Below are 27,358 nucleotides of genomic sequence, written 5' to 3' on the forward strand. Positions count from 1 at the left end.
TATTTATAGTATGTAACTATTTTAGATTGAGCCCTCAGATTTTACTGCAGGTACATTGTGTATATCTGAAAGCTTATCCTCCCCAGAAAGAGTGTTACAGCAAACAGTATGCTGAAAAGAACTTTTCCTGTTAATTTAATCATGTTTGAGTTGTAAAGTGCAGCTGTGACTAAGGGGCTGCTCCTGAAGCCTGAAAGATTTTCTCCTATCCCGCATCTGGAGAATATAATGGTATTTTTTTCTCCTGTTAATAACAGAGCAGCTTTAATGAAGCAAGGATGAGAATTGAAGTTTTCAGTGACTAGGCAATAAAGGGTATTTCAAAGCTCATATAAGAGAAAATATAATTTTCTCTGTATCTGGGTAGAGAAGGGAAAAAATAGTGAATTTCCAACTTCAACTGTAGAAGTCTCCTCCATCTGCTTATGCATGCCCAGCTATTCCCAAACCTTGACTTACAGAACCAGCACCTCAATGTGAGCTGATGGCAAAGCTGAGAGCACTGAACGTCATAAACTGAGGCAACTTTTCAACTTCCCTTCCCCAGGTTTGTGCAAGGTCCTTGTACCTCGATCACCATACTAACACAAAAAGGCTAAAAATAAAAATCCAACCCTTCTGTACACAGAAAAACAAAGTAATCTCTTCCTCCCCGTTGATAAATTACAGACTTTTTCCATAAACAGGTTAAAACTTTCTGTTATGCCAGCAAAAATCCTTGTCCTGAGAAAATGCATTAGCACACTGCAACAAAATCAGGAAACAAATTATATATTTGAAAATAGGAGCTGCCGTGGGATCAGTTGCTCTACGGATGCACCGGGACGGAAGGTGCAGATGAAGGAGAGGTCCTGTACCACGTGGGACAGCAGAGGTCCTGTACCAGGTGGGATGAGTGCTCACGATCTGTCCTCGTAGTCAAAGAGCAGAGAGCTCACGGGGAAGTCTCCCTTTCCCCCTCCTCACTCCCACATTGACATCTTGACTGCAGCAAATATTGATACACAGGCAATATTCAGATTTACGAGCTCTGTTTGCACACCACTTGGAAGCAAGATGCTTGTTTACCATGTCCTACAGTTTAAGAATCTTTAGGTTAAACTAGGGATTTGGGTGTTGGATAACTGGTACATGTCATTTCAAGACACCATCCAGGCAGGAAGGTAACTCCTTAAGTTCTGATTCAGATTAGAAATTTATTTTACAATTGCAAAAAATCAGCATGAGTTTGACAGACCCTCCCCCAGGATAAATAAAATTCAAGAAAACAATGTCTCAGAGTTCAGCTCATTAGGGCAAGTTTTGTTTAGCATAGTCAACAGCTAAACACAGGATATATTACATCTTAAAGATGGAGTCAGCTACAACTGACTCACCTTTCTCCCCTCTCATTATCTCTTGAACTCCACCTGAACCAGCTAAAAACCTGGGCATCTTGCTTAATTTCAAAACAGCGGCTAGAATTCCTCACTGCGCAGCCTTCTCACAACAGCCATCTCCCCGAATCCCTCCTATTTCAGTTCACCAAGCTGTCACACTTCATCTTAGAAGACCAGAGCTCTGCACCACCCAAGATCTCTTTTCCTGCTCACAGCCATGTCCTGTCCTTGTGTCTCCATTACTGTCCCCACACATGAAAGTCCCAAAGTCCACCCAGCAAGGAGCTCTTCCATTCACTACTCTTCTCTCCAGCAGTTCACTTCTATACTCCACCTTGTAAATCACTTATATGAAACACATTTTAAAGGAACAATGAGGAAATAACCAAGTAGAGTATCCCTCCAGTATTGGAGCCTCCTGACCATTCCTAGTTGCATTTTGTACAGCACTGAGTACAAACACTAGTGAAAATATTAATTTACAGCCATGAGAAAATTCACTTGGGCGCTTTGGGGTTTTGACCTGTTTCAAAACCTAGCACCATCTGTATACAAGTGATTACTGCAAACAGGAACAACATGGATTTTCAAACATTTTGTTTCCTGTTCTTGCCTCACAAAGCACTTAAAAGTTGCTGCTACCTCTTCCTCCTTTGGTGTGTTACCACTGCTGTGGCACATCATGGTACCAATATAAAGAAAGTATTGCTTATGATGGTCCCAGTCTCACATTCTTCCTACAAAAGGATCCGTTCTCTCCTGCATATCCCACTAGCTACACTTTTGAAACATCATTCAGTCCCAAACAAGCCAGGAATTTTCTAGCTTTCTACAAGTCAGACATGAATTCAGGTGCACAATTAGCACAAAAGCTTTCTGCATCGTTAGCTAAATTCAAGCATCTTTCAAGTACAACTTCTAGATATCTGATAAGGGGAAAACATGACTTAGAAACCACAATTTCCAAAGCTATAGTTGACACTGCTGCAAGAACACAAGTTCTGTAGGACACAGGGATGTCTCAGATCCCACTGGAAAATGAGTTATGTTTGTTTCCTCTAAGCATATCCTTCTATGTTGGTCTGTGACACTGAATTGAGACACCAGAGTTTGGAGTCTGGAATGGAGCAGCAAGTACCAAATAAATCTTTTTAGCGCATTCTCAATAACTTATCTCAATTGTGAACATTTCCTAGCAGGGTTTCTATTAATCTCCTAATATTCTCATGCAAGATTTAGCAAGTATATGATGAATAAATGTGCTTTTGAACTGTATGAATAATTTCCTGAAGTACTAAAGAACACGAAGGGACAAAGCATTTTGCAAAAGTATTTTTACTTTCACAAACAAATTAAACCTATCTGAATTGACAAGGTAAATAAATCAGCATTATTCCATTTACTAAACTGGGAAGGAGTGAGGCAGAGTGTACATCTTTAGGAGAGTTGTGTGATCCCTCTCATAACGAAGCCTCACAGAACAGCTCCAATTCATGCATTGCATTTGTCTGAAAATGTTGACCCTACCAAAGGGAGCAGCCAACACTGAAAAGAAAATATAAAGGAAAAACTCTCCTCATCTGTATATTTCATTATTTATTGGATGATACTTTCAAATATAGTAACAATAAGTCAGACAGGGCCTCCTAAGCCCTTCGGTGCTTTGAAAACCACCTCTTTTCCTCAAGTCGGCTTAACTGATCCATCAGTTCTAGGAGGCAGTTTATGAACAGAAGCTCCACTGAGTGTGTGTGTCATAACCTTGCTCACAGGCCTCTCCTAAAGAGAACCTTCTAAAAAAATGAAAAGAAAAAGCGAATCCTTCAAAGGAGACTGTGTTTTCATCTGAAAAAGTAGATGGTGCTACATAGTACAAAATCTCCACTGGGCAGTAGTCATTAAGTGTTCTTACCCCAGAGCTCCAATGACAGAAAAAGGTAAACGTCAAAAAAAGAGGGCAAGTGCAAGTCAACAATAAAATCAAGGACAGCAATTTGCTTTGAAATTATTATTTGGCTTTAACAGCCTCACAGAATTGACAGGCTTATATTGTCTAAGAAAAGAAGAGATGGCACAGGAATTCTGAAATGAAGGAGTCTGTTTTGCAGCAGGAACGTGGTGGTTAGCAAAATCCCACCGTACCTCCCGTGCCGCAATATCACCATGTGCTTGTCTTTGCTACCAGGTGTAGCTTGTGTGGGTGGGGGTGCCTTCAAACATAAATTACCAATAAACACACATTGTATTTAGTGTCAGGGAATTAATTGAGCTTTCCAGAATGAAAGCCTTTTGGCACAAAAATGATAAACGGAGGTTGACCTACCTGAATGGGTCCCACTGACATCAGCAGGTTTTTCAGTTGGACATCAGTGGTTGATGAAGAAAGCCCTTCAACTGACACAACACAGGGCTGAGGTTTGCACTCCACCACTCGCAGGTTCTGTTTATTTGGCATCAAGCGTCCTCGGCCCATCTGGCCTGCTACTCCTCTGCCTCTGCCGTGCATAATGACCTGCCAACAACAAAAGTAACAGTATTTTGATTTACTTACCTAGGGCTTCTGCTCGCTGCATTTGACAGATGATACAGAAGTTGGTGATTTACTTAAAGGCTTGATTAAAGTACGCGTTGATTTAAAACAGCTTGTTGCTGTTTGCTGATTTGAAAGGCCACTTATTGACATCCTCATCCATTGCTTATATAAACCTTTTTTAGGAGGACAGCAAGTTATAGATGGGGTTTTATATATATATATATATATATATAGCATTGAGGATAAAAGCCTCAGCTTTAGCATAGATCAACCAAGCAATGGAGAGTCTCAGCCCAAAATATATAACCTTGTTTTCCACACTGCTCACATTAGCAGCATGTGTTCAAGTCCTATATTTTAAGTCTGGCTAAAAACCAACCAGTGATCCCTTCTCCTTTTTCTCTTCTCAACCCACAGGCAAATTTAATGTACCCACAGGACCAGCAAACTGCTTCAAGTGCCTCCAGTATCTACTGCTACCAACTCTTGGGCTATTATCAGGATGGAATAATTGCATATAGTGAATAACTTTAAAACATTTTTTTTTTCAGGTTCTTTCCTCCAAATCCTGTAGGATCTGGCACCACAGTATCCTCGGAAGCAGGATCAGAGCAGATTTAATTCTTGTAAATTAAAAGTTGAACAGTTGGAGAGAGGAAAAATAACAATGAAACAGAGTGACAAACATTAAAAAGAGTTAACACTCAACATCTAGTTAACACTCAACACAGTTTCTCAGTTTCTACTTAGAAACGCTATGGAGGGTAAAGACTTTTCACATCCCTCCACATCAGCAACGGAATTTTATCCTTACATGAAGCAGGAAGATTATGGTCAACAGTTCAAAACCAAGGTATAACTTAAAAGCCAAAACACCAGCTATTTTCAGGGATCGTGCCATTTCCAAATGCAGAGAAGGCATAGGGCAGTGCCACTCAAATCCCCTCCCTTGTTCCTCCCAGTGCACCACCAGTGCAAAAACCCAGTTACGAGATCACCGACTATTTTGAGCGATACCAACTTTGAGGATCAACCAAAGAGCATCCTGAAACAGCTGGGTTGTGCTTCTACCTATGCAGGAAAGAGCCAGAGTAACAGCTAAGCACAACTTCAGAACAACTCCTGTTTTTCAAGCCAGAAAGCACGTCAGACACCACCTCCTACAGCAGCTATCTCAGGACGCACACATTTCTCCCCCAAGGAGTAACTGTGCTGGCCAGCAAGTCAGCAGATGAAACAACCTGCAGGCATCTCCAGTCTGTGCTGGGTACAAACAGGCCTCCCTAGATTAAAAGATTTATATGCAATTATGCATCTCCTGGGTCATGCAGCCCTGCGCTAGCAATTGACAAACAGAATGCTAATTATTAATAGAGCAACACAGCCAGACAGTCAAACTTCTAGCAGCAATATGCATCTAAAAAGATCACCTTTTTAGGCTGATGGAATCCCTGGATGTTTTTGACTCCTTGAGGAGCTGGTGAATGGATCTGTGCCTGCTGCTGCTGCTGTTGGTGCTGCTGCTGTTGCATTCCCTTTGTCAATGTGACCTTCCGCACTGGCTGCTGTTTCGGCTCCGGGGGCTGTTGAGGCCGCTGGGGTTGGCCCTCTGGGTGAAAAAAGCCATCATCCTCTCCCCCCTGCTGAGATCAACAACACAACAGGCGGCTCAGTGTCCAGGCACTGCAAACCCTCCTCCTGAGCAATCTCCTGCCACATCCAGCTCACCCGGCCCACAGAGAACCTGCCCGCTAAAGCAAACAGGGCTCAGCCTGGCAGCCTACAAGAAATCCACGGTATCTGAGTACAGTTTGCTTCATCTTGACTTTATTAGAATGACAATGCTCAATAATGTCTTTTCAGATACAAAGCAGCAAGGTGTTTTCACTTGTCTTTACAGATCATTCTTCTTTCCAGGGTTATATGTGAACTATGGTGGAGTTACAAGAGACATATACATTGTAGGAGAAGGAGCAAAGAACTGCAAAGGCTGGAAGAACTAGGCATGAACTCTGCTCATCTTTAAAACTCCAACCTCCCCTTAGTTAAAACTTGATATTTATTTCAAAGTGCATATTTATTCTGCCAACTTCTATACTAGCAGCCTTTGAAGCATTTTCCTTCCTCAAACACTGTCTGTACTTGGAATAGTTCTTCTCCAAGGTTTTTTTTGTTTGTTTCATTGCTCTTATTTATAATCACAAGCACAACAAAACACCACCTCCGTCCCTCTCTCATCCAACACAGCTCTTTCCACTACATGTCTCAGTGCAACAAAGTACAGTAAAACCATAAACTGAAAGCACTGAACTCCCTTATACTGCCTCTACCCAAACAGTTCAGCCTTTTCTACAAAGACAGATGATCCTTGAATATCTGTCCCACTATCCAGATGAGATCAATCACTGAAATACATCCTGTAGGGCAAGAGAAAGGAGAACCTGACAAAGATCAGGTACTTTTGCATCTATAAAGCTCATCATATTATTGCATGGTTTCAACAGCAGTATGTATAACTCAACTGGACTCCAACTTTAGAAATCAGATACTAGTGAACACTATATCTGCACGTGGAAGGTTTTGTTAAAACCCCTAATCCACCTCAGGCAACCCTGCAAAACCTCTCAAATACAAGGCACACCTGAAAGGGGCGGAGGGAGGAATGAAAGCATCTTTATTTACACAGGATTTTTTTCCCTTTCTTTATATATCCAGAAGTCAGAACTCCTTTTGCACCTGGAACATGTCACCAACCAGAGGGCTTCACACCAATTGGCATGTTTTGTGTGGACAAGAAGACAAAATATATGGCTGCAGAAGGAACAGGTTTATGGTCCAAGAGTGAGAATCTTTTGCTATAGAGTATAAATCATTATGTCTCTACTATGATTACACAAAAATGAAAGAAACACCTACTAAGGACCGGTTACCAAGTCTCTTCACCATCATTTGAAGATAAATAGTCTGGTACAGATGATATCTAGGATAGTCTCATGTTTGCAAATTCACTAGTGCAGAATTCATGTCCCTAGCTCACATTCTCTGTGTTATCAAATATATACAGGCAATGGCTTCTCAATAACTCAACTACATCAATCCCAGACAACTGAAATCCCAAACAAATCAGCTTCATCACCCCCCATGTACCATCTTCAAAAGCCCAATCTGTCACTGGGAAAATCATCTTGAAGCTCTTCCCACTTAAGGGCTTTCGTCCAGAGTGTGTAAAGCAAGAAAGCAACAGAAAACTGCATCTGTTTTTTCCACTTCTAATCAAATATATGGTTTTCTCTGCTAAATGGAATGGCTCCATGGCTTCACAGAAAATGTGTTTTATATATAAGCCTTTGAGAGTAGCAACAACTGAGAAATTATAAAGCTTTCCCTTCTGAGTCTCTCTTCAATTGCTGCTCAAAGATACAAAAGCAACAGCTCTCCTCCTCTCCTGAAAAACTCAAACATATGCACACAAACAAAACTTTACCAGGGAACCAGCATTTAAACCCTCCTCATTTTAGTCTTAGTTCTAATACCAGCATCACCATAAGCCCTACACCCTGATCAGATAATTTCTTTTATTCAACACTACAGCAGCTGGAAAATGATGAAGCTAGAAACAAAAAAATCCTAGCAGGAATTTAAACGCAATAATTGGGAGTTAAAATCTAATCTCTGCTAACTGCCTGCTGTGAAAAACAACCACAAATACTTGCAACCATTTATTTCCGAACCAAAATGCAATCCCAGCACATAGGAAGAGCATCTGAGACTGAAGCCCTCAGGTACAAAACACATCGAACGTGCTCATTACTGAAACTTCAAAAGCAAATTTGTCATGAAAGGCTAGGATGGCCAACAACCACCCAGTATTTAACTACCAAGCCTAATTAGCACCAAATAAAACTGTATACACTAAGCATACGACTATAACAGAGTAGAAGGGATAAGGACACAACATGGGCTCACGTTCCTGAACTATTTGAGAGTTGTTTCCTGCTTAGGTCTCAAATGCCACCTTTGGGTTTCAATGCCAGCATGATGCTTCCACAAAACCCTGAAAAGGTAGAAACATCTCCAGACTTTTTTATGAAATAATACATTTAAAAGTTAAGAAAAGCTATACAAAACAATAAAGAACATCCATAGGTTAAGGGAAGGGGATGGAACAAGGTCTGCTTGTTCCTGCACCAAGAAGGAAGAACGGGCAACTGGATCAACCTTCCTGGGCAGCCTGGGCCAGGCTCTGTCACCCTCACTGAGAAGAAGTTTCTTCTCAAATTTAAGTGGAACCTCTTTTGTTCCAATTTGAACCCATTACCCCTTGTCCTATCATTGTTTGCCAACGAGAAGAGCCTGGCTCCATCCTCCTGACACTCACCCTTTATATATCTGTAAACATTAATGAGGTCACCCCTCAGTCTCCTCCAAGCTAAAGAGCCCCAGCTCCCTCAGCCTTTCCTCACACAGGAGATGCTCCACTCCCTTCAGCATCTTTGTTGCCCTGCGCTGGACTCTCTCCAGCAGTTCCCTGTCCTGCTGGAACTGAGGGGCCCAGAACTGGACACAATATTCCAGGTGTGGTCTCACCAGGGCAGAGTAGAGGGGCAGGAGAACCTCTCTCGACCTACTGACCACCCCCTTCTAACCCACCCCAGGTACCATTGGCCTTCCTGGCCACAAGGGCACAGTGCTGGCTCATGGTCATCCTGCTGTTCCCAGGACCCCCAGGTCCCTTTCCCCTACGCTGCTCTCTAACAGGTCATTCCCCAACTTATACTGGAACCTGGGGTTGTTCCTACCCAGATACAAGACTCTACACTTGCCCTTGTTATATTTCATTACATTTTTCCCTGTCCAACTCTCCAGCCTGTCCAGGTCTCTGGATGGCAGCACAGCCTCTGGCGTGTCAGCCACTCCTCCCAGCTTGGTGTCATAAAGGAAGGAATAAAGGAAGAATGTTTTTCTGTTATTGTCTACTACTTAATTTCTATATTAAACATCATTCTGACTTTCACGGTCTGAATTTCCATGTTTTACAAAAGGTCTGCCTTCCTAACATATAGCCAGGAAAGAGTTCTCTTCAATGAAACTTTACCATTACTTGGTTAATTCTGGAGTAATGAAAATGCCTTTTTTTTTTTTACGTGGCAGAAGTTCTGTTCAGAGCAAAGTATAAGAACTATCTTTCAAATTTCAAGTACTGCAAGATTGTTAGCGGTGCCAAAATGACAAGTTAATTTCAAATACTGTGTGTAATTAAACAAACCTCAAATGATCGAGGCAAAAGGATTTTATCTACATGGTGAATGGTTTTCAAACTTCCACTGAGAAAGAGTCTACAGTTGGATCTGAAAACTGGACTGACAAAAAATAAATTATGCCATTCAGTGCCCATGAATTTTAGAACCTATTCCCTGATAGTTATCGAGGGTGGTTTTCAATAGTGAGACTTACTATATATATATATATATATTTATATATGGATTCAGTGTCGTGTTCTGAGAAACATAAAGACCATTCTGTCAAATATTAGATCACAAATTCTAAAAGCAGAATTTTATGAGGGACTGCTTGAATTTAGCAAGCTGAAGCTCTCTACTCTATCATCATCATTATGACAGTTTTACAATGAAGATGAAGTTTATTTGCCACCAACATTAGCAGGACAAATTTATTTGTAACAAATGCTCTAAAATGTACTGATAAAAATGCCTATTGATACTGTCAGAGCTGCTTGCAATTTGACAGATCAAATCTTATTTTCATTCTTAAACCCCATGAAGGAATGGTATCACCAACTTGCATTCTGTAGTGAGCAAATTGATTAATCCCCCTCTATAGAAATCTCAACTCTTGATTACACCTATCAGACGTTAAGCAGCATTATTCTAGAGTGACAACACTTGACAAATTCCCAAACCATTTTTCTCAGCCTTTGTGGCCCTGCTAGCTTGTATTAACCCTGATGAAAAATTAATTTTCCTTATCTTCTGCTAAACCCCAAAATCCAAATCTGCCAAACTGGCAACTCTTTCTGTAAAGGTATTATGAAAACCTCTAAAAGATTAATTGCATGTCTTCAGGTGACATTAAATTAATTTCTGTACTCGTGACAGACATTTGATACTCCGTACTGAGAGGACAGATAACATTGTCAGGGTACACAGAAGGACAGTGGTGCGGTGTCCCAGGGCAGCCTCTTATGAATTCTCCTTTCGATAAGGCCATACTTCACTGTCACCGGCGCTGTTAGGGATCTTGCAGCCCATAGACCTCACTGCACAGGTTTCTATTAACTACGACAATGCTGTGTCTATCCACACAATCTTTATAAAGCTAATTCAAAAAAAAATATATATCACTCAACAGTAAAGGGATGCGCATGCCAGATAAAGGAAATAAACTCGGGTTGATTTGTGTAAAAAGAACACAGAAAAGCAAGATGTTTTCAACTTTTCTGAGATGCACTATAACTCAAATTCTCTGTAGCGTGGAGAAGGTTTAAATCTTGCAGGGAAATCTCAATCCAGAAATGTCTGGTAATTGATTTCCTTTAAGAAAGGAGATACCCCTCATCTGTTACCAGTTTAAGTCAATATTTCTAGAAATGAGTACCTCTACAGTATCACAGTAGTTAAGAGGGGAAAAACCCCAACCTTTGGGTTATTATATTCATCTTTGAGGACAAGAGAAATTACTATTCATCAGCCATACAGGTTTTCAGATGCAAACCTAAATTTTACTGATAGTGTGGTGACTAAAGTTAAAAGAAGACATATCTACACGAACAACTGTGATCCCCATGTAACAAAGAGAGAAAAACCGTAAAAGAAAAACCATGTAGAGCAAGACAGACTATAATCTAATATATCCAAGTATTTTCTCACTGCAATTATCAGAATTGTATATTAAAGGCAAAACCCTAATAATTATCTGTTTCTCTTCACCTGGTGCTCCAAATCCTTTCCCATTTGGATGTGGCCAGTTGACAGACAAGAAACCTCAACACTTGCCAAATATCCCACAACAGATGACACAACCAAGCCCTGTTCCCAAACTGCTGAAGATGTGTTTTCAATCTGTCAAATGTCAAAGAGAAACATCTGGAGACCTTTTTTCAAAGGCCTTCTAAGACCTTTATAAGTCTTTTTTTAAAAAAATTCAGACTAGAATACGCTACCCGATTAACACACATTTCATCATCAACAACCGGTTTAAGGCATACAAGTGGTACGGTTTTGACTCAGAGTATACAGAAGTAAGCTACACCAGGCTCCAGAAGTGGTAGAATAACCAAAGCATTCCCCGTTCACAACAGAAAAAAGACACTTCTAGTGCTGGCCAGTAAATTATGGGTTATTTTTCCCAGACTAAAACATCTGTATGGGGCGAACTTACCTCAAATAAGAGCACCCAGACTAAGCAATGAATAACTAAAATGCAGAAACAGTTCCCTTCCCTTGATAAAAGGACATTTCTAAACGGCTGCAGCAAGCCAGGATGTGATGACTATCTTCTCGTCTGTGCCTAATGGTGTATGAAGAGTCAGAACAGCAGAAGAAAACATCTTGTGAAAAAAAGAAGCTAATTCCATTTAATCCCATGTAGTAACAGAATTCTTACCTTAAATATCTCCTCGCCTGCCTGAGAGGAGAACTAAGGTAGGAGAAGGACTGGCCAAAGAGATGTTAAGAGAATCCCGACCATCCCTGTGCTACAGTGACATTTCACCGGGAGTGACAGAAACACAGCTGATGAAACAGAAGCGACAAGCAATACCAATGCTGAACCACAATTACGCCTTTTTCTAATACAATAATCCATCAGTTCATTATGAAAAAAATATAAACTGTGTCAAAGCTGCAGCAAAATCAAGGTTCTGGACTGGGCACGTAATTTCAGAAATACCTTGATTTTTATGTTTCTGTCTGCAAAATACATAGATGTCAATAAATATGTTTTTGAGCAAAGTTTCCTGGTTCCCTTTTTGGTTGCCTGTTTCAGGGATAGTTTTTTTACGCAGAGAATTTTAGCGAAGACTGGAGAGAAATCACCAAGAGAAAAGGTTCCTGTTGGAAAATTTCGGTGATCCCAAAGTTCTGATGGCCCAAAGCTCCTGAAGGAGCGTTTCCCAGCCAGACACCAGCTATGGCACAGAAAGCCAGTACTAGATATCGGAAATCAGCACAACTGGAGCCTCCTTTGTCACATCACATCTAGTCTTTCTAGTTCATCTTCCTTGAAGCTTAAAACTAGTGGCAAGTCGGACTCCTCTGGCATTTTGCCTTAAGTTCCTTGCAGTCTTGACATGGAGAACCCACATTACCTCCTTCCCCAACCACTCAGTGTCAGGATTCTCCCAACTCAGAGTCACCGCTGCACTAAAGGCATATTCCAAGTGGTCAAACTAAAATACCATTTAACAGAGTCATATATGACTTTGCCAAATATTAAATTTAAATTGGACGAATCTTCATGTTTCCCTTCCAAGTTCAGAGATGGCATGCAATTAATTTTCACTTCAAAACTGGCTCCTCTTCACAATGTACTTCAATGATGTTCCAGTTGCCTTTGGTCATTTCTCATCAGGAAACTGAGCTACTAGACACCAACATTGTATTTGTTGAATTTTGTACTACAACGCTTAGGGTGGCAGAAAAGAATCTCCTTTGAGACTTAACAAGAGCAACAAGCAATAGCAAATGCCATACTTTTGGGGTGTCCAGGAGGAAGCAGCAATCTTCTTCAATGTACCATTTAAAAGTTTCCTAAGAAAAGGAGAGACCTGTTCTACAGTCTCCAATAGGAAATACTTTATTGCACTTCAGTTATCCACAGCAAAGTTAAATTCAATTTAGGTAGATATCTCTTCCCCCTTTATTACAAACCCATAAAAAGTATCACCTACGTTTGGTTTGGTTGCCACCTTAAGTCCCTCTAGTTGCTAAATGTATCCACACAGGTTCTTGCACTTCAATTTCCCAGTAACCAAGCATGCCCCAAACAGCCTGTGTCACCAACTTCGAGCTACTAAATACTCCATCTCTATAGGAACCATCCTCACTGCATGTCTAGAGAACACAACTGGGTTTATTGCTCATTTCCAAATGTTTCATGAAAACACTATGCTTTTTGCATAACCAGAATACCACAGGACTTCCTTTTTTTTTGTCTTTTTTTTTAGGTGGAATTAAGAAATTAATGTCCATTTGTGAAATATTCCCAGAGTGAAATCTTGCAGGTTTTGGCCAGCAGAGTCCTTTTTCAACCGCATTTCCACCAGTACTGCTTCAAAGGTCTTGCCCATTTTGACATTCTCTAAGCGACAAACATGGTATTTGGGCATTCAGAGATCGTGGTTTCTGCAGCCCCTTCAGCCCACTGCTGATAGAAAATGCATGTTATCCATACCTCCCTCAAATAGTGAGATATGAATGACATTCTGCTTCTTAAAAAGTAATACTATGGTATTCAGCGAGAGCTCCTGTGGTATTTCTCCCATCTGGCAGCACTGCAGAGCTGGGTGAAGGGCTCTCTCAAGAACTTGTCATGCAGATGCCAAAAAACTTAGTGTTTGCAAATCCTGACATATTTAGATGAAAGGCGCTATAGAGCTTTCAAGTCAAATATTTTAATTACACTTGAACATACACACACAAGCAGAAACAAGTACAAACATTAAGCAAATTTGGTTGATAAAGTTACATTATCAAACAAGAATCATCTCAATCAGTATCTTTTTCCACATTTAGAAGACCACATTTATGTCTTACATTTCTCAGTTACTCTAAATATGAATAAAGTTGTCTATCTTCCATTCCAATTCTCTTGTTCTTTTTACAATCCGAGGACATTTTTTTTTGTGACAGGCTTTTGAAACAAAAGAACTTGTCAACTCTTCCTTCAAGCTTTTCAGATGAAGTATCTCAGGTTTTCAGGAATTACGATCACTAATAAGATATAGTTTCTAATCCAATAGGGAACACTGAGATTTTTACGTATTTTTATATATACGTATTTATGAAAAAAGCTCATTGTGCAGCTTTCCACAGAGACAGATTGGTGTGTTCTTGGTGCAGCATAAGAACCAGCATTTTCAGGCCTTTGGGACAGACACACATCTCTCTGAGCATGGCAGGCCATTTTCTGGCTAGAGAGAAATCACCCAACAACAATATAAGATAACCAAATGATACAGAGATTTAAAGATATTACCATTTCCCACAGAACCATCAACTAAATGAAAAACACATTCATATTTCATACGATTTTAAGATATTTAAGGCTGGTACAAACCTGTTCTTCCAGGATTAAAGACACTTCCAGTACATTGGGCTTAAGGAATTCAATTGCACTTGGTATTGGAACTATTTACCAACAGACTGATCACAGACCAAAGGAAACCACCACAAACAGCCAAGGTGTCAGAAAACATGAGCCATCAAGAGAGAGTGAAGGATGTTAGTGCTCAGAAACAGTCAAGAGATTTATAAGGAGGAAGACAGCCACAAAGAGCAATATAAAAAATCTTTCCCATGTCTCGAAGTATAATAAAATTAGCCATAGATTCAAAATCGCAGCAAGAAAATGTGGTTCGGTCACTAAGAAAACTCTCCTAAACATACAAGACACTGGAATAGGTGGCCAACGAAATCTCTAGTAACGAGATCTCAAAAAGGTTGGTTGAATCTGTCAGGAATGCTACACAGATCATTCCCCCTTCAAGAGAGAATAAATTATTTCTATTGTCCTTTCACTCCTGTTTTCTATAATTTTATGAGCACATTCTTAAGTGATTTACTAGGGTGTTTCTTCCTGACAAACAACATTCTACAACCTCATTGAGTATATTCTTATGCATATCTTTAGGATAGGCTCTGGGCTCCTCATCAAGCCAGGAAAATCTCAGATGTTTTTCTTACCAGAATATGTATACTAGTATGAATACTCAGCAAATACGCTGAACTCCTTTCTCTGGAAAGGATGGCTCTGAAAACATGCCACACAAACTGTAAAGCAGACCAGATCCCTCCAAAGATGTTTGGGCCTTCATAAAAAGCAAACCACCAAACTAAACTAAAACCAACCATAACAAACAAAATACCAAACCCCACAATTCTAAATGTACCTATCTGCTAAACACTAAGCACTGCCTCATTTTCCAGGAACACAGCATTTAAAGGAGTAATGAAAATTTAAAACTATTCACTCTAGTGCCATTCCTGCCTAAACTACAGAAGCGTTAGAAATGGATGGGCATATCAGTATTGGGGGGAAGGGAATTTCTTCTAAAAGGCAGACAAAATCATGAATGATGGTATATAATGTCACCTTGACATGCAGACGTATTCTGACACACAAGAAAGGCTGAATCATTTTATACTTCTGTTTTCTTTAAGTATAAGAAGCCATAAACTAAGGCATCTTATTCGTCAGATAAAATGAACAAATCAAAGTATTTTTTGGAATTTAATTAGTAATTCTTACAATTCCAGAAAAATATTTAAAAAGCAAAATCCTCTCAAGAGACAATACTATGGAAACAGATGAAAGGCCATTTTACCTTCTTAAATAACAAGGGACACTTCTACCTGGAGGTCACAGATCCTCAGCAGTTCTGCAATGCCCAGCAATATAAATAAATATCATTAGAATCTCAGACTGGGAAAGATACCGCCCTCAAGAGAACAAACCTTTCTCTTCCTACAGTATTTGTACACTACAAATCTCACCAATACACCAAGTATACCTCCTTAACAGTGAAACAAAAAACATCACCAGCAACACACTACCACTTAATCCTGTTCTATGGATAGTCCTACTAAACCTAGAATAGCCGTTGCTACCAGCTCCTGGTTTAGGTTAATTTGGTCTGGATAAAGTTCCTAAAGGTCTGGTCTCAATCAGCTTCTTCAGCTGACAGTTCTGCCACTATGCTGTACCGCGCCTGGCAGGCTGGGACTTTCCAAGTCTTTACCAACATGAATCAAAGAGCTTTGAAAAAGAACCTCCATTTATTTAATCACGAGCCATCACGCTTGTCCATGGGATTTCAAAATATTGCTACACTAAAGAGCTCTAGAAAGGAAAACAAGTACAAGAGCAAGAGCAGAGCTGTTTAACTGCAGGGTCAAGTCTGCACATGGTTAAGAGATACCAGGCATCCCTTAGGCCAAAGGCAGGGAACGAGAGGAAGCACAATTAATATATTAAGGAGAATGGTGAGAAAAATGAGATTTGGCTTTTGCTTTTAATTTAGAGTTTAGGCAAAAGTTGTGAAAATAAAGAAATAAAGCATGTGGCAGGACTAAACAGCAGAGATGGAAACTAAAGGTGATCTATGATCTTGATAGTATTAAGAGTCCAAGCAGCTTTTAATTCTTCTTTAAAACACTGTCAAAACAGACAAGATCGACCCCCTGACTCCACTGCTCAATTTCTTTCTTTTTTCCTGTGTGGTCAAAGAAACAAAGTCACAGATTCGGCTTGTCACTAACTGATTAAAAATTCATCAACTATCTTGATCAGTGTTAAACAGCTAATTGCAAAGCTTGCTATTACTCTTCTACAGTTGGAAGGAAAATTTAAAATGTCCATGGCAATACAGAAAAAGTAACAAAGGCTACAAGTGAAGAACCTGCTTTACCTTGCTAAAACCTCAGTATCTGAATGTTAAGAAGGACAGAGCAAATCTGCTTCTGTATAAATGAAAGAGGGCTTCCACATGCATTTAATGAAGCTAATTGCTCTTGCTTACTGTGAGACTTATCTGAAACATATAAATTATGGTTTTCTGAAATAGAGCATTATGACAAAAATGATTTCATTGTTAATGCTACTGTGGGCACTGATAACCATTGGTTATGAAGAGCTGTACAGTGGTGACTGGCATCATTTTGTTTCATCAGATAATAAAAGAAGTTGTGCATGATTACTTTATTCAATTATTCATGAATAACAAACCTGCCAAACCTCTTGTAGGCCACTGGGATTCCTGCAGACGTATTTATATAAAAATATTTTTAGCCCAACAAAACCGATTTCTTTCTACTTTTTGTACTTTCTTCTTCTATACTTAAGTTACCATGTCTGAGGAATCAGACATCCCCATAGTCGGGTTACTGTCAGCTCTATGGAGTCAATAAGGCCCTTTATGTTCGTATTTTGGAAGCCCACATGGTCATTATGCAGTTCACAATTTTAAGTGTATTTAAATTTTATGAGCTGTAGAAAAACATTTATAAAAAGTAGTTAAGACTTTGGCATTTCAACTTCCTCCCCATTTCTATAGAGTGAATCCTAGCCTCCGAGGTCTTGTTCAGTCCCTGTTAACACACTGTTCATTACAGATTTATGCAGCAGTCCTGCAAGTCTCCCTAATTAACGCTCTGAAAAATTTAAGAAGCATTTTTCCAAAAAAAACCACCTCCAATGTACCACAGCATTAAACCACATTGAATACTTCCTTCCTCCTCGGCATAAACCTGAGGACAGATTTCACCCTGACAACACGATCTGGCTATGTCCCCTCATCTCAGTTTCTTCAGAGCCCTAACAAATTAACTTGTCTTTTCAATAAGACAGGAGAAATTTGGTCAAGATACTTTCTAACCAAATCCCCAGATCTTAAATATGCACACTGCCATCAAGACCAGCATTGTGAGTCCTCCACAACACCCGTGCTCAAGGGACACTCTGCAGATAATAGACCCCTCATCAAAAGATAAGGAAATCTCATTTAGATGCAGAAGTGAATTGGTAACGTTTTAAACCCAGCTTTAACAGAAAACATCCCCCTGCAATATACTGCTTTAATTAGTTTCATAACATGCTTCCCAAGAAAATAAAAACAATCTTCCCTTGAGTACAGAAACCACACTAAGGCCAGCACCTGCACACAGTTAAATCAGGTGGCTTCAACTATCAAATAAGGAGAGCCTGGCATTTTAACTGAGCCTTAAGAACAGCCATCCAAGTCATTTTCTCTGACCAATTATCAGAACTACCAACTGTAAGCAAGAGCTCAGATGAGGAGTCTTTCAGACCCAAGTTACAACAAACTTAAAGAGGATTGTTTCTACGTGATTTCAGTGATAGCTGCATGGCAGTAAAGCATTACAGCAAACATTAATTTCTGAATAACTGCTAATAACTTACAGTTCTGAAAATACAAAATAAGGATTATTATCTCTGTTAAACCTGCTACTTCCCTCATCTGCTTTGGCCCATTTTTTATTTTGGGGTTACACAGAATGAAACACACAAAACCAAACCATGACAACACACACAAACGAGATGAGCCTTGAAAACTTACCCCTCCTGACAACTTAATCACCCTGACTTTGCTGCCGACATGGGGCCCATCGCCACTATCACTGTGTGTCCGCTGCATGACAGTCCTTTTCACGCCAGGTTTCGGCTCCTGGGGCCTTGCTTGTACGGAAGCCACTCGAGCAGTCTGTGTGCCGGGCAGCGACGCTGCAGCTGGTTTTGTCTGTAAGACTTTCTGCAGCGTCTGGGGCTGACTGGGAGCTACTGGTCTCGTCTGCCTCAGTTGCTTCACCGGCTTCACCTGCTGTCCTTGATACTGCATGTTCGTCCCGACCGGTGGGAAATCTGTGGGTTTGGGCTGGAGATTTGGGACTACCATATCTTGCTTTTTAACAAGGAGTCTGTTTTTCACATTTTGCCTGGTCTGAAAGCCAGAGTGGGGTATGTAAGGGCTGCCGTTGGTGGGATACTCGGAGGAGTCGTCCTCCTGCTGCATGTAGGACTGTTGCGTGGAAGGTTGTTGTTGTTGTTGTTGCTGCTGCTGTGCGAGTCTCTCAAGCAATTCTCGCTTTCTAGCACCAGCCTGCTGCTGCCGCCTCAGCTCCTTTTGTTTCAGAATTTCTTCTCTCAGACGCTTCTGCTCTTCTATCTTCAAACGATACAATCTAGTTTCTTCATCCTCGTCTGGATACTACAAAGGAAAATACAAATGAATTTATAAAATTCTCAACAAATGCCCAGCTCCGTCAAACCAACGTTAAATTGTGATTTCAGATGTCGTAAAGCTGTAAGTGTCTCTGAAGAGGTTTTAAAATTATCCCTGACATCAAACTAAGACCATTAGTGGAGCATATCTCCTGGTAAGGTTTATTTGCTATTCATTACAGGCAAACAGCTCAAATCTGGTTTAGGACTTAGATATACTACCTCCTAGACAGAAGGAAAAAAAAAAAGCGCTTTAATACCAGCTGAAAAATCTTCTCAGAGCGCTAAAAAAAAAATAAAACAAAGTTTTACAAATTGAAACTCATTTAGAAGTTTCTAAAACTAATTAAACTATTAATATAATTCAAGATATCAAAATATGTTTCAAATGGAAAGTAACAATACAGAGGCAACCCACTGTCACACAGGTTTTATCTTGCTCTCTTCTGACAAAGTAACAAAAGGTAGGGTGGTAAATGACCTGAAAGGCCCTGATTAGAACTATTGATTTTTCTCACAGAATTTTCAGCCTGATCTCAAACTCATTTGTCACACAATAATTGGTTATAATGAACAGCACAAGTCAATCTCTCTGACCTTGAACTCATGCACTCTCTTCAGAATCAAAATGTTGCCAAATGCAGCGTTGGAATATTAATGGTATATCGAGAATGCCTTTAATATTCTAGCCCTGGGCCCTTCGGAAAATATTACGCACCATCAAATAACCTTTCTTCAACTTTGGCACAACAGGTTCTTATGAAAAGCTGTATGAAATGGGCAAAAGTCAAGGAAACACAGATGTTCATCATTCCAGAAAAGAAATCAAATTGCTCTTGTGATACAATCACATGCATTTTTCAAGAATACAAAGCATATTTTTTCATTATACTGTTTATTTTCAATGTTTGAAATATTAAGTTAGATACGTGTAGAGACTGCTTATAGATGGTAATGAGCATAACATTCTACTCAAGATATTAATCACCCCTAACAAATACAGGCTCTCGGAGTAATGATACTTTGCATATTGGTAAATTACAGCATAAGGAATGCTAAAGTGTTTCTCAAAAACTGTGATTCCATGATGAACAGTTATTTACCCTGCAGTAACTTGGTGCAAGCTCTCCTCAACACAAATGCCATTTTTTGCACATATAGGACTCCAACGTGCAACCATTTTTTTTTCAATTCAAGTGCTTTTGTCCCTGGAATATCCCAGAATGCCACACAGCCCAAGGGAAAAAGAAACAGCCGAACAGATCCAACCATGAAGTTGGTCACAGATATAAAAGCTCAGTAGACCAATACCTGTAATCATAGAATCCAGATGCACAAATCCTGAACATTCACTTCCTTCAGATGTAAATGCTTCTTCCCTGAGCACCTACTGATAAGGATTATTCCCACAGAGTCTAACAAATAGCTGCATGTCTCACACTACACTTCCACTCTAAACAATGGCTAAAATAAGACTTTGACAAGACTATTTTGTCTTGTTGGTGAGGTTTGTTTGTTTTTAAATATGGGCTATAGTTCCAAGATGAAGTCTAACACTGTCCTTTTTAAGAGAATACTTTATATACCAAAGGGTTCTGATCTTTCTCTATACTTTCCAGACTATGATGGTGGTGATGAATGGCTAATCATTTTAACAACTAGATTACAGGTCCTCACTGATGGATGGAAACAGCAACGTATTTCTAACAAGCTAAAATTGATAGTAGTAGGAAATTGAAAATTTCATCTGATATGAAAACTGCAGATGCTGCACTGTCGTTTAAAAAAAAATAATAAGGCCTTTAGAAAATATAGTGAAAGAATAAGACCCTTAAATATAGTTTGCATAGGACAACAAAATACAGGTAAGCTCCAAACAGGAGGAGGATATGCTGTTATGCAGATGCTGATGCAATGAATAAAATTTTCAGTCACTTTCAGAGACAGTAAATATCTCAATGGCTGAAATCGTCCAAACACAAAACCTCTTCCATTGAACTTAATAAATTAGTTTACTCACCTGCTTTGCTTTAGATCAGAATATTCTACATTTTACGAAATTTACCTTTGGAAGTAGACTGTATTTTTTTTCTTTATGTTCAATTAAGAGTGTCAATACCAGCAAGAACCTGCATGAGACCAGTTCTCCTATCAGCTTTATTACCAGGGACCTGTCTGCTCATATTATCATGTAACCAGTTCTGAAGGCCTTGGATCATGATCTAGTAAGTACAAAACACTAACTCAGAGGCTACATATATAGCAATACAGAGATGTGACTTTGTGGCACATTTTGGTGAGTCTTGCCAGCAGATAAGGAAAGAACATTCTGTGGGACTCTGACCAACACGTCTGTCCAGCATGGACAGATAAACTGGTTTCAACTACACTTGCATTAAATGCAGAAGAAAACTGACAAAACTATACTACTGACACATATGAAGTTAGAGGAATGCTTAGCAGAATCTTCAGGCAACTTGATCTAAAATATAATCTTGCAATTATCCTTTCAGGAACTCAACTCAATACTTAGGAAATCGGTATGGATCCTAAGAAGCCAAATCCTTCCTTGAAACAAAGGTCCAAGAGCTCTGAGGTTGTATGACAACTGCAGATCAGCCCATTGACAAACTACAGGTAGAGCTAAATCCTTCAGCTTTATAAACAATTTGCTACTATTATTCTCAGTAAAACACTTTTGCAGCTAGAGTAAGACAAAACAATATAATAACTCTGTGATGATTAACAAAATATTTTAATTGGGAGTCAGGTTTTATTTGAATTAGTTGAACGATGACCCAACAGTACAGATTCAGAATTCAAACTTCTCACTAGGCTGAAAACAAGGGCACTTAAATCCTCTGCTGCTTAGCCAGAGACACAAGGCAGTTCCCTTGGTTTTGTGGAGAGGGTTTTTTTTGTTGGGTTTCATAGTGGGTTGGTTTTGTTTGGTTTGTTGTTGTTTAAGGGCTGGTGTGTACTTACGGGTTGGTTCGTTGGTTGTTTTTTAAAATAGAGATACTCAGATGTGTTTGAATAGTTCTTGAACACAACACATCTCCTTGTAGTCTGAAGGGAAGACCTAACAGTTTTCTTTTGCCTTAAGGTCTAAAGAAGCTTTGATGGAAAGTGCTAAAAGAAAATGTTCCAGGCTGGTTTTCTGAGTGTAACTGAAGAGCAGCTGTCCCACATCATTCTCCAGGAGAACTACTGATTAAGAAAAAGACAGCAAAGACATGCTCTAAAACAAGGGACTAAGCTTTCTACTGTAATTCAAGTCTTTGCTTGATTTTTAAGTCCTTGTTTGATTTAAAAAACAAACAAATAAACCACACATTTTTAGAGGCCTGCAGGTTTTATTAGTAGTTAATAGAATTAAATGCAGAGCCCTAAGAACCAGATACTACGAGTGTTCTGGCTTGCTATCAGGAGACAAAAAAAAGGAATCATGCAACCAGGCTCACCCATGTCTCTCAGTAGAATGGGTGCAAGGACAGAGCAAAATGGTTTGATCTGTGCCATACACAAAAGCTGTTCAGCAGGTTTATTTTTTATCCCGCCCCATGGTAACATTAGAAACAAAAAAATTTGTCCAAAAATTCATGACAAGTCTTCATTAACGGTAGAGCCAGATCCAAATTACATCATTTGGCTGATTATCTTCAAAATCACAAAGTGTCTTAAATAAAGACACCTACATACACGTAATATGTTTCACATTACTGCTTGTATCAGCTCCTGAGCCCTAGGAAGGTGTGAGTCACCCTAGTGAACACGGGTGATGTGCACCTCGAACAAACAGAGGAGAATTAAGAAGGAGGTTAGAAGTTGCTCAGAGAAGTACGGTGCCCTCTTGAGACCTCTCAACTGGAAAAAGACTGTGACAAGAAGAATCTTCAAGACAAGGAGGCACCGTTATCAAAATTTGGAAATCAAACCTGTTTAGACTACAGAAAACTCAAATTTAGATGCGTACAATTTTTCAAGTAGTTCATTTCCAAAAATATGAAAAGGATTTAGATACATTTGCTCCAATCGCAATGTAGCAACTATTTTCCATTTTGCAAGTCATTTTTAAAAAGAGACAGTAACATAAAAGCCAACAACCCAACTTAAAATTTACTGGATTTGGGAGACTGGAACATGAAAGTTTGAAATATGAGTGGTAATATCATTACACCTATGATCATGCAGCGCTTTACTAAATTCTCTCCTGTTCTGAGCTCAAATATATCCATTTATTCTAAGATTCACATTACCTTTCTACATTGTCCCTCTTCTCTAAACTCAAAAATGCTTAATATCACCTTATTCCCTCTTATCCTAAACTGACTTCAGCATGACCAGAAAGAGGCCCACAGACATCACCCATACTTGCCAGCTTCATTCACATACGACTTTTCAGACTGAGAATATGCAAGTGCAAATCTTGGAGATTAACAGCTATTCTAAAAAGACGAAGGCATTTAAAGACAGTATTTTGCAGCCTCACAGGAACACGAGCACACCATTAGGAAAGCAGAAATACAGTTTTTAATCTTGTAGTCACTCAGGTTGCAAACCTTTCAAATATCTATTTTGAAAGCGAACAAAACCTTTGATAGCCAATACTGCTATTTTTTTGGTGCTTCCTGAATGATAGACTATTCATAAATATGGCCACTGACTCTGCAGGAAGAAGGATGAGAAGTCTTAATAATTTTCCAGTTGAAGACACTTGCAAAATAACCTGCCCAATTCAGTTATGAGCAACATAGCTAGAAAAGATGACAGAACTTAACTCTTTCTCATCTCCACAGAAAGCAAAAGAACAGGACAAAGTTAGTTAATTACAAGCAAAACACACACACACACAAAAAAAAGACTGGAAAACATTACAATCTGCCTAAGGAGAGGAATGTAACAACCTACATTACAACAACAGTGAAGTATATGATTAAATGCTTGGAAAGGAATGTCACTAGCACAGCAATGCTGGCTGTAGAGGTGACAATGAGCAGCAGAACCGCAGCAGCACAGCTCAGAGACAACTGCTACCATTCCACAGTTCCCAGAACGGGCTGTGTGATTCCCAGCCGCTCACAAAGGAGCAGGGTTCTTGTGCCCACTTGTCCACACACTCTCCTAGTACTTCCTCAGAGTATCTATGAAGGCTTTACTTCTAATGGTTAAAATAGGAAATATCAGAGGACAATTTTTTCCAAAGTAACTTATTTTTTTCATCCTGTTTTGCAAAAGTTTACATGAAATGGGTATCAAACTGTTTTCAAAGATAGCTTTGACACACAAATAAAAAGAGCTTTATTTGTAAACCCAAGAATTCACATGAGTAAGGTTAGTTATTCTTATAACTACAGGCTTGTTAGAATATGGAAAGAAGAAGATGACTGCTTCTTTTGCCCTTTTTTTAAAAAATCCATTTGATTAAGAGGAGTGAAAAAATATTCACTCATTTTTCTAAACACCGCTAGAAATTGATCACAACCAGTGTCTCAATTTTCATGTGACTAAACTACAAAGGAACTTAAAAATGTTTTGGATAGGGAAGTCTATCAGTGATTTGTTTCTAAACTCACCTTACTAATGTCCTGAAATGAGAGGCTTCTCTAAGAGGCACTGCATTTTCTGTGACTTAAGAGTATTCCAAGAGACTGAGTTGAGCAGAAGGGGATTACATAAATCATTAAAAAATAAAATCTAAATTTAAAACTGAAAAGCTCAAATAAGGGTTTTCTTTTATACTCCCATTGAAAAGCAAGTGCACAAGAGGTCAAACACTGCTAGTTATGGGTTTCTTTTGTGACTCATTTGTGAAAATTAGTTACGACCATCCCTAATTCAAGAAGAAGATGAAAAGCTAATCATGAGCAGCTTAAAGGGAAGACAGTATTATCACAATTAAAGCTCTCAACAGTTGTTGAAGAAAACCTGGTGTTTGAGACAAAATTCATGGGTCAACTAAACCATAAAGATTTACAGAATAACCTGACACTCAGAAATTATAAAAGGTGCATTTAGCCATCATGTTCCTCTGGTACCTCCTGATGTTCAGCGTAACAGCACCATCACTGCAGTCCTACCCTCTCTCAAACTAACAGTGCTCATGGAGTCTCCTCTAGCTTCCAGGAGGATCTGTGCAGGGAAACAGCCATCTGTTCACACTGCATGATCCAGTGGAGCCCAAAACACTGGCATCTCATTTTTTGATTGTGCACAGCACTAGCAAACAGCATCATTTTCTCCAAAATGAAAAACATGAGAGCATCTTTTTTTTCCCCTAATGTCAATGGGCTTCATAACAGAGATTTTCTTCTTTAAGAGCAAGACGCCTCACGGACAATGCAGCTGCAACCTCCTGCGTGAGGGCTCAAGACCCTGAGGAGACTGGGCAGTCTAAAGGAAAATAGCATGAGGAAGACAGTTCTCTTAAACAGCCATTTTTTTTTGAGCCATAAAGCATCACAGGATATAGAAGAGAAGAGGTTTGCTGGCTTAAAAAGAAGTGATTACCTGAAAAAAACCCAATCACAATCCTGGAAGACAAAAATGGACATGATGGGTTATTTCAGAGGCTATTATCACTGATGACCTTTAGACAATCTCTGTCTTTTCATAGTAGAAATGACAACTCCTCCTGCAAAACAGATTCACCACAGCCCTGCCAATCTTCCAGAATTTTTTCCCCTCCTAAATCAAGGGAGACTGGTTTTGCTGTCACATTAAAGAAGAAAGTGCAACTCAGAAAGAAGTCCTCTAACAGCGCTAAAAATTTCGGGTAAATAATAAATTAAAAGTGCTTAGAGTTCACAAATCAGAGTAGAAAAGTTTTAAAAAGGTGGGAGTTTTTGTGTTTGTTATTGGGGCTTGGGGGTTTTTGTTTGGTTGTTTTTTTGTGTGGTGTTGGTTTTGATATTTTAAAAAAGAAAGTCTTACCTCTGTTTCAGATTTTACTTCTGTTTTTGCTTGGCCCACTGGTGTGATTGCTTTAGCTTTCATCTCAGGCCTTCCCTGTGAGTTTCCAACACCAGTTACAGACTTGTTGGCAGACATCGTGCTGGTAATGGGCTTCACCTGAGCAGCAGGGGTAGAGGTTCGCCTGTTGTTGCTCATTTCCATAGCGTGTGATGGTGCTATTGGCAACTCACGCAAGTTACTATTTCTTGGAGCAGTTGACTGTAGTTGCTGATTTGGACGCTTGACAATATTTTGTGATGGTGTATTCTGAAAAGGAGAAAATTAAAAAACTGCAGACTTTCACTCCAAACCACATTAAAGTGTTTCCTGTTTCACATTTTCATGATTTAGTTAAGTTTAGGGAAACATCTTTTTGATGAGGCACAATGAAAAAATAAAATTATAGAAATGAGAACATTTTAAACACTAGTTTTTTCTTTTTTAATTAAAGGCAAAACTGAATCTCACTTGTTTAACATATTTCTCAGAAATTGGCTTCAGTGCATGATTTATTTGCCTAGACAAAGCAATTATTCTGAACTAGTCATGTTGTCTTGAGCGCTGTTTCACACTGTTGTGCTACTTCAACCTATCGAGCAACAGAATATCCTGCACTGGGGCAAACTCACAAGACCTGAGTGGCACCATCTGAACCAAAAAGCTTATTAGCAGTAGTACAGAGATTTCAAAATGATAGACAGTGTCAGACAACTGGGCTCCCACACAGTCACAGGCTACCACAATTTTAAAATCCTCCTAAACAAACATACCCTCCAAAAGCACTTTAGTGCCACTTCTTGAACAATTGTATCATCTATTATTGGACCCAGATAATGAAAAACATTGAAGACTGGGGGAAAAAAAAGAAGAAGGGAAAGATATGTGGGCTATTTTTCGATGCAGGTTATAAAATGATCAATGCAAAAAAAGGAGCAATAAACGGTGGAAGAAGGTGACAGAGCATGATGGAATAAATAGGACTGCAAAACCATGCTGGTGAGTTCTGAAACCTGTGCTTACATGCACATTACCCACACAGAACTACACAATGCAACACTGATGTATGGGGTACTTACATGCCTTGGCTTCATTGGACCCTGTCGCGGCTGACACTGCATCCTGTTGTTATTTGGCTGCTGCTGCGTGGGCTGCACGTGAGGCCTGAACTGCGGCTGGTTCATGGGCATCAAGGGCTGTGGTGGCGCTTGGAGATGATGGTGGTGTTGCTGCTGCTGGTGATGGTGTTGCTGCTGCTGCTGGTGATGATGCTGCTGAGGTTGAGGTTGTGGCTGAGGCTGTAACGGAGGATGCAAGGGACCCTTCATATGAAGAGAAAGATTATTTGGTTTTAATTTCAAGGTAATAAACTCCTGAAAAGCAGCTTCAGTCTCCCAAGTCCTCAAAACATCTGTAAGCAGCTATAGAAGAGGCTAAACCGAAAATATACTGGCTAAAAAACAGACTAACAGAAGCTGTGCACTTAAACCTGTGTAAGTCAACAGCTGAAGTGGAAAAA

At 39.5% G+C, this 27,358-nt stretch overlaps 1 protein-coding gene across 6 annotated transcripts in view; it reads right to left on the reverse strand.

The window, feature by feature from the left end:
* RBM33 (RNA binding motif protein 33) overlaps positions 1 to 27,358 on the reverse strand; it is a 102,884-nt gene that overhangs the window by 15,690 nt on the left and 59,836 nt on the right. For 2 of the 6 annotated variants that reach the window (XM_080338882.1, XM_080338879.1), the window contains exons 13-17: positions 26,919 to 27,161; positions 25,822 to 26,109; positions 18,227 to 18,874; positions 5,343 to 5,555; positions 3,703 to 3,891 (exon numbers count right to left, since the gene is read on the reverse strand). In XM_080338882.1, the coding sequence (XP_080195008.1) occupies positions 3,703 to 3,891; positions 5,343 to 5,555; positions 18,227 to 18,874; positions 25,822 to 26,109; positions 26,919 to 27,161 (1,581 nt within the window). Of the gene's footprint in view, positions 1 to 3,702; positions 3,892 to 5,342; positions 5,556 to 13,523; positions 14,063 to 18,226; positions 18,875 to 25,821; positions 26,110 to 26,918; positions 27,162 to 27,358 lie in introns of those variants that run through there. The other 4 variants (XM_080338881.1, XM_080338880.1, XM_080338883.1 and 1 more) reach the window with 4 other exon arrangements.

This window comes from Nesoenas mayeri (genome assembly GCF_963082525.1).
Source record: "Nesoenas mayeri genome assembly, chromosome: 2".
NCBI lineage: Eukaryota > Metazoa > Chordata > Aves > Columbiformes > Columbidae > Nesoenas > Nesoenas mayeri.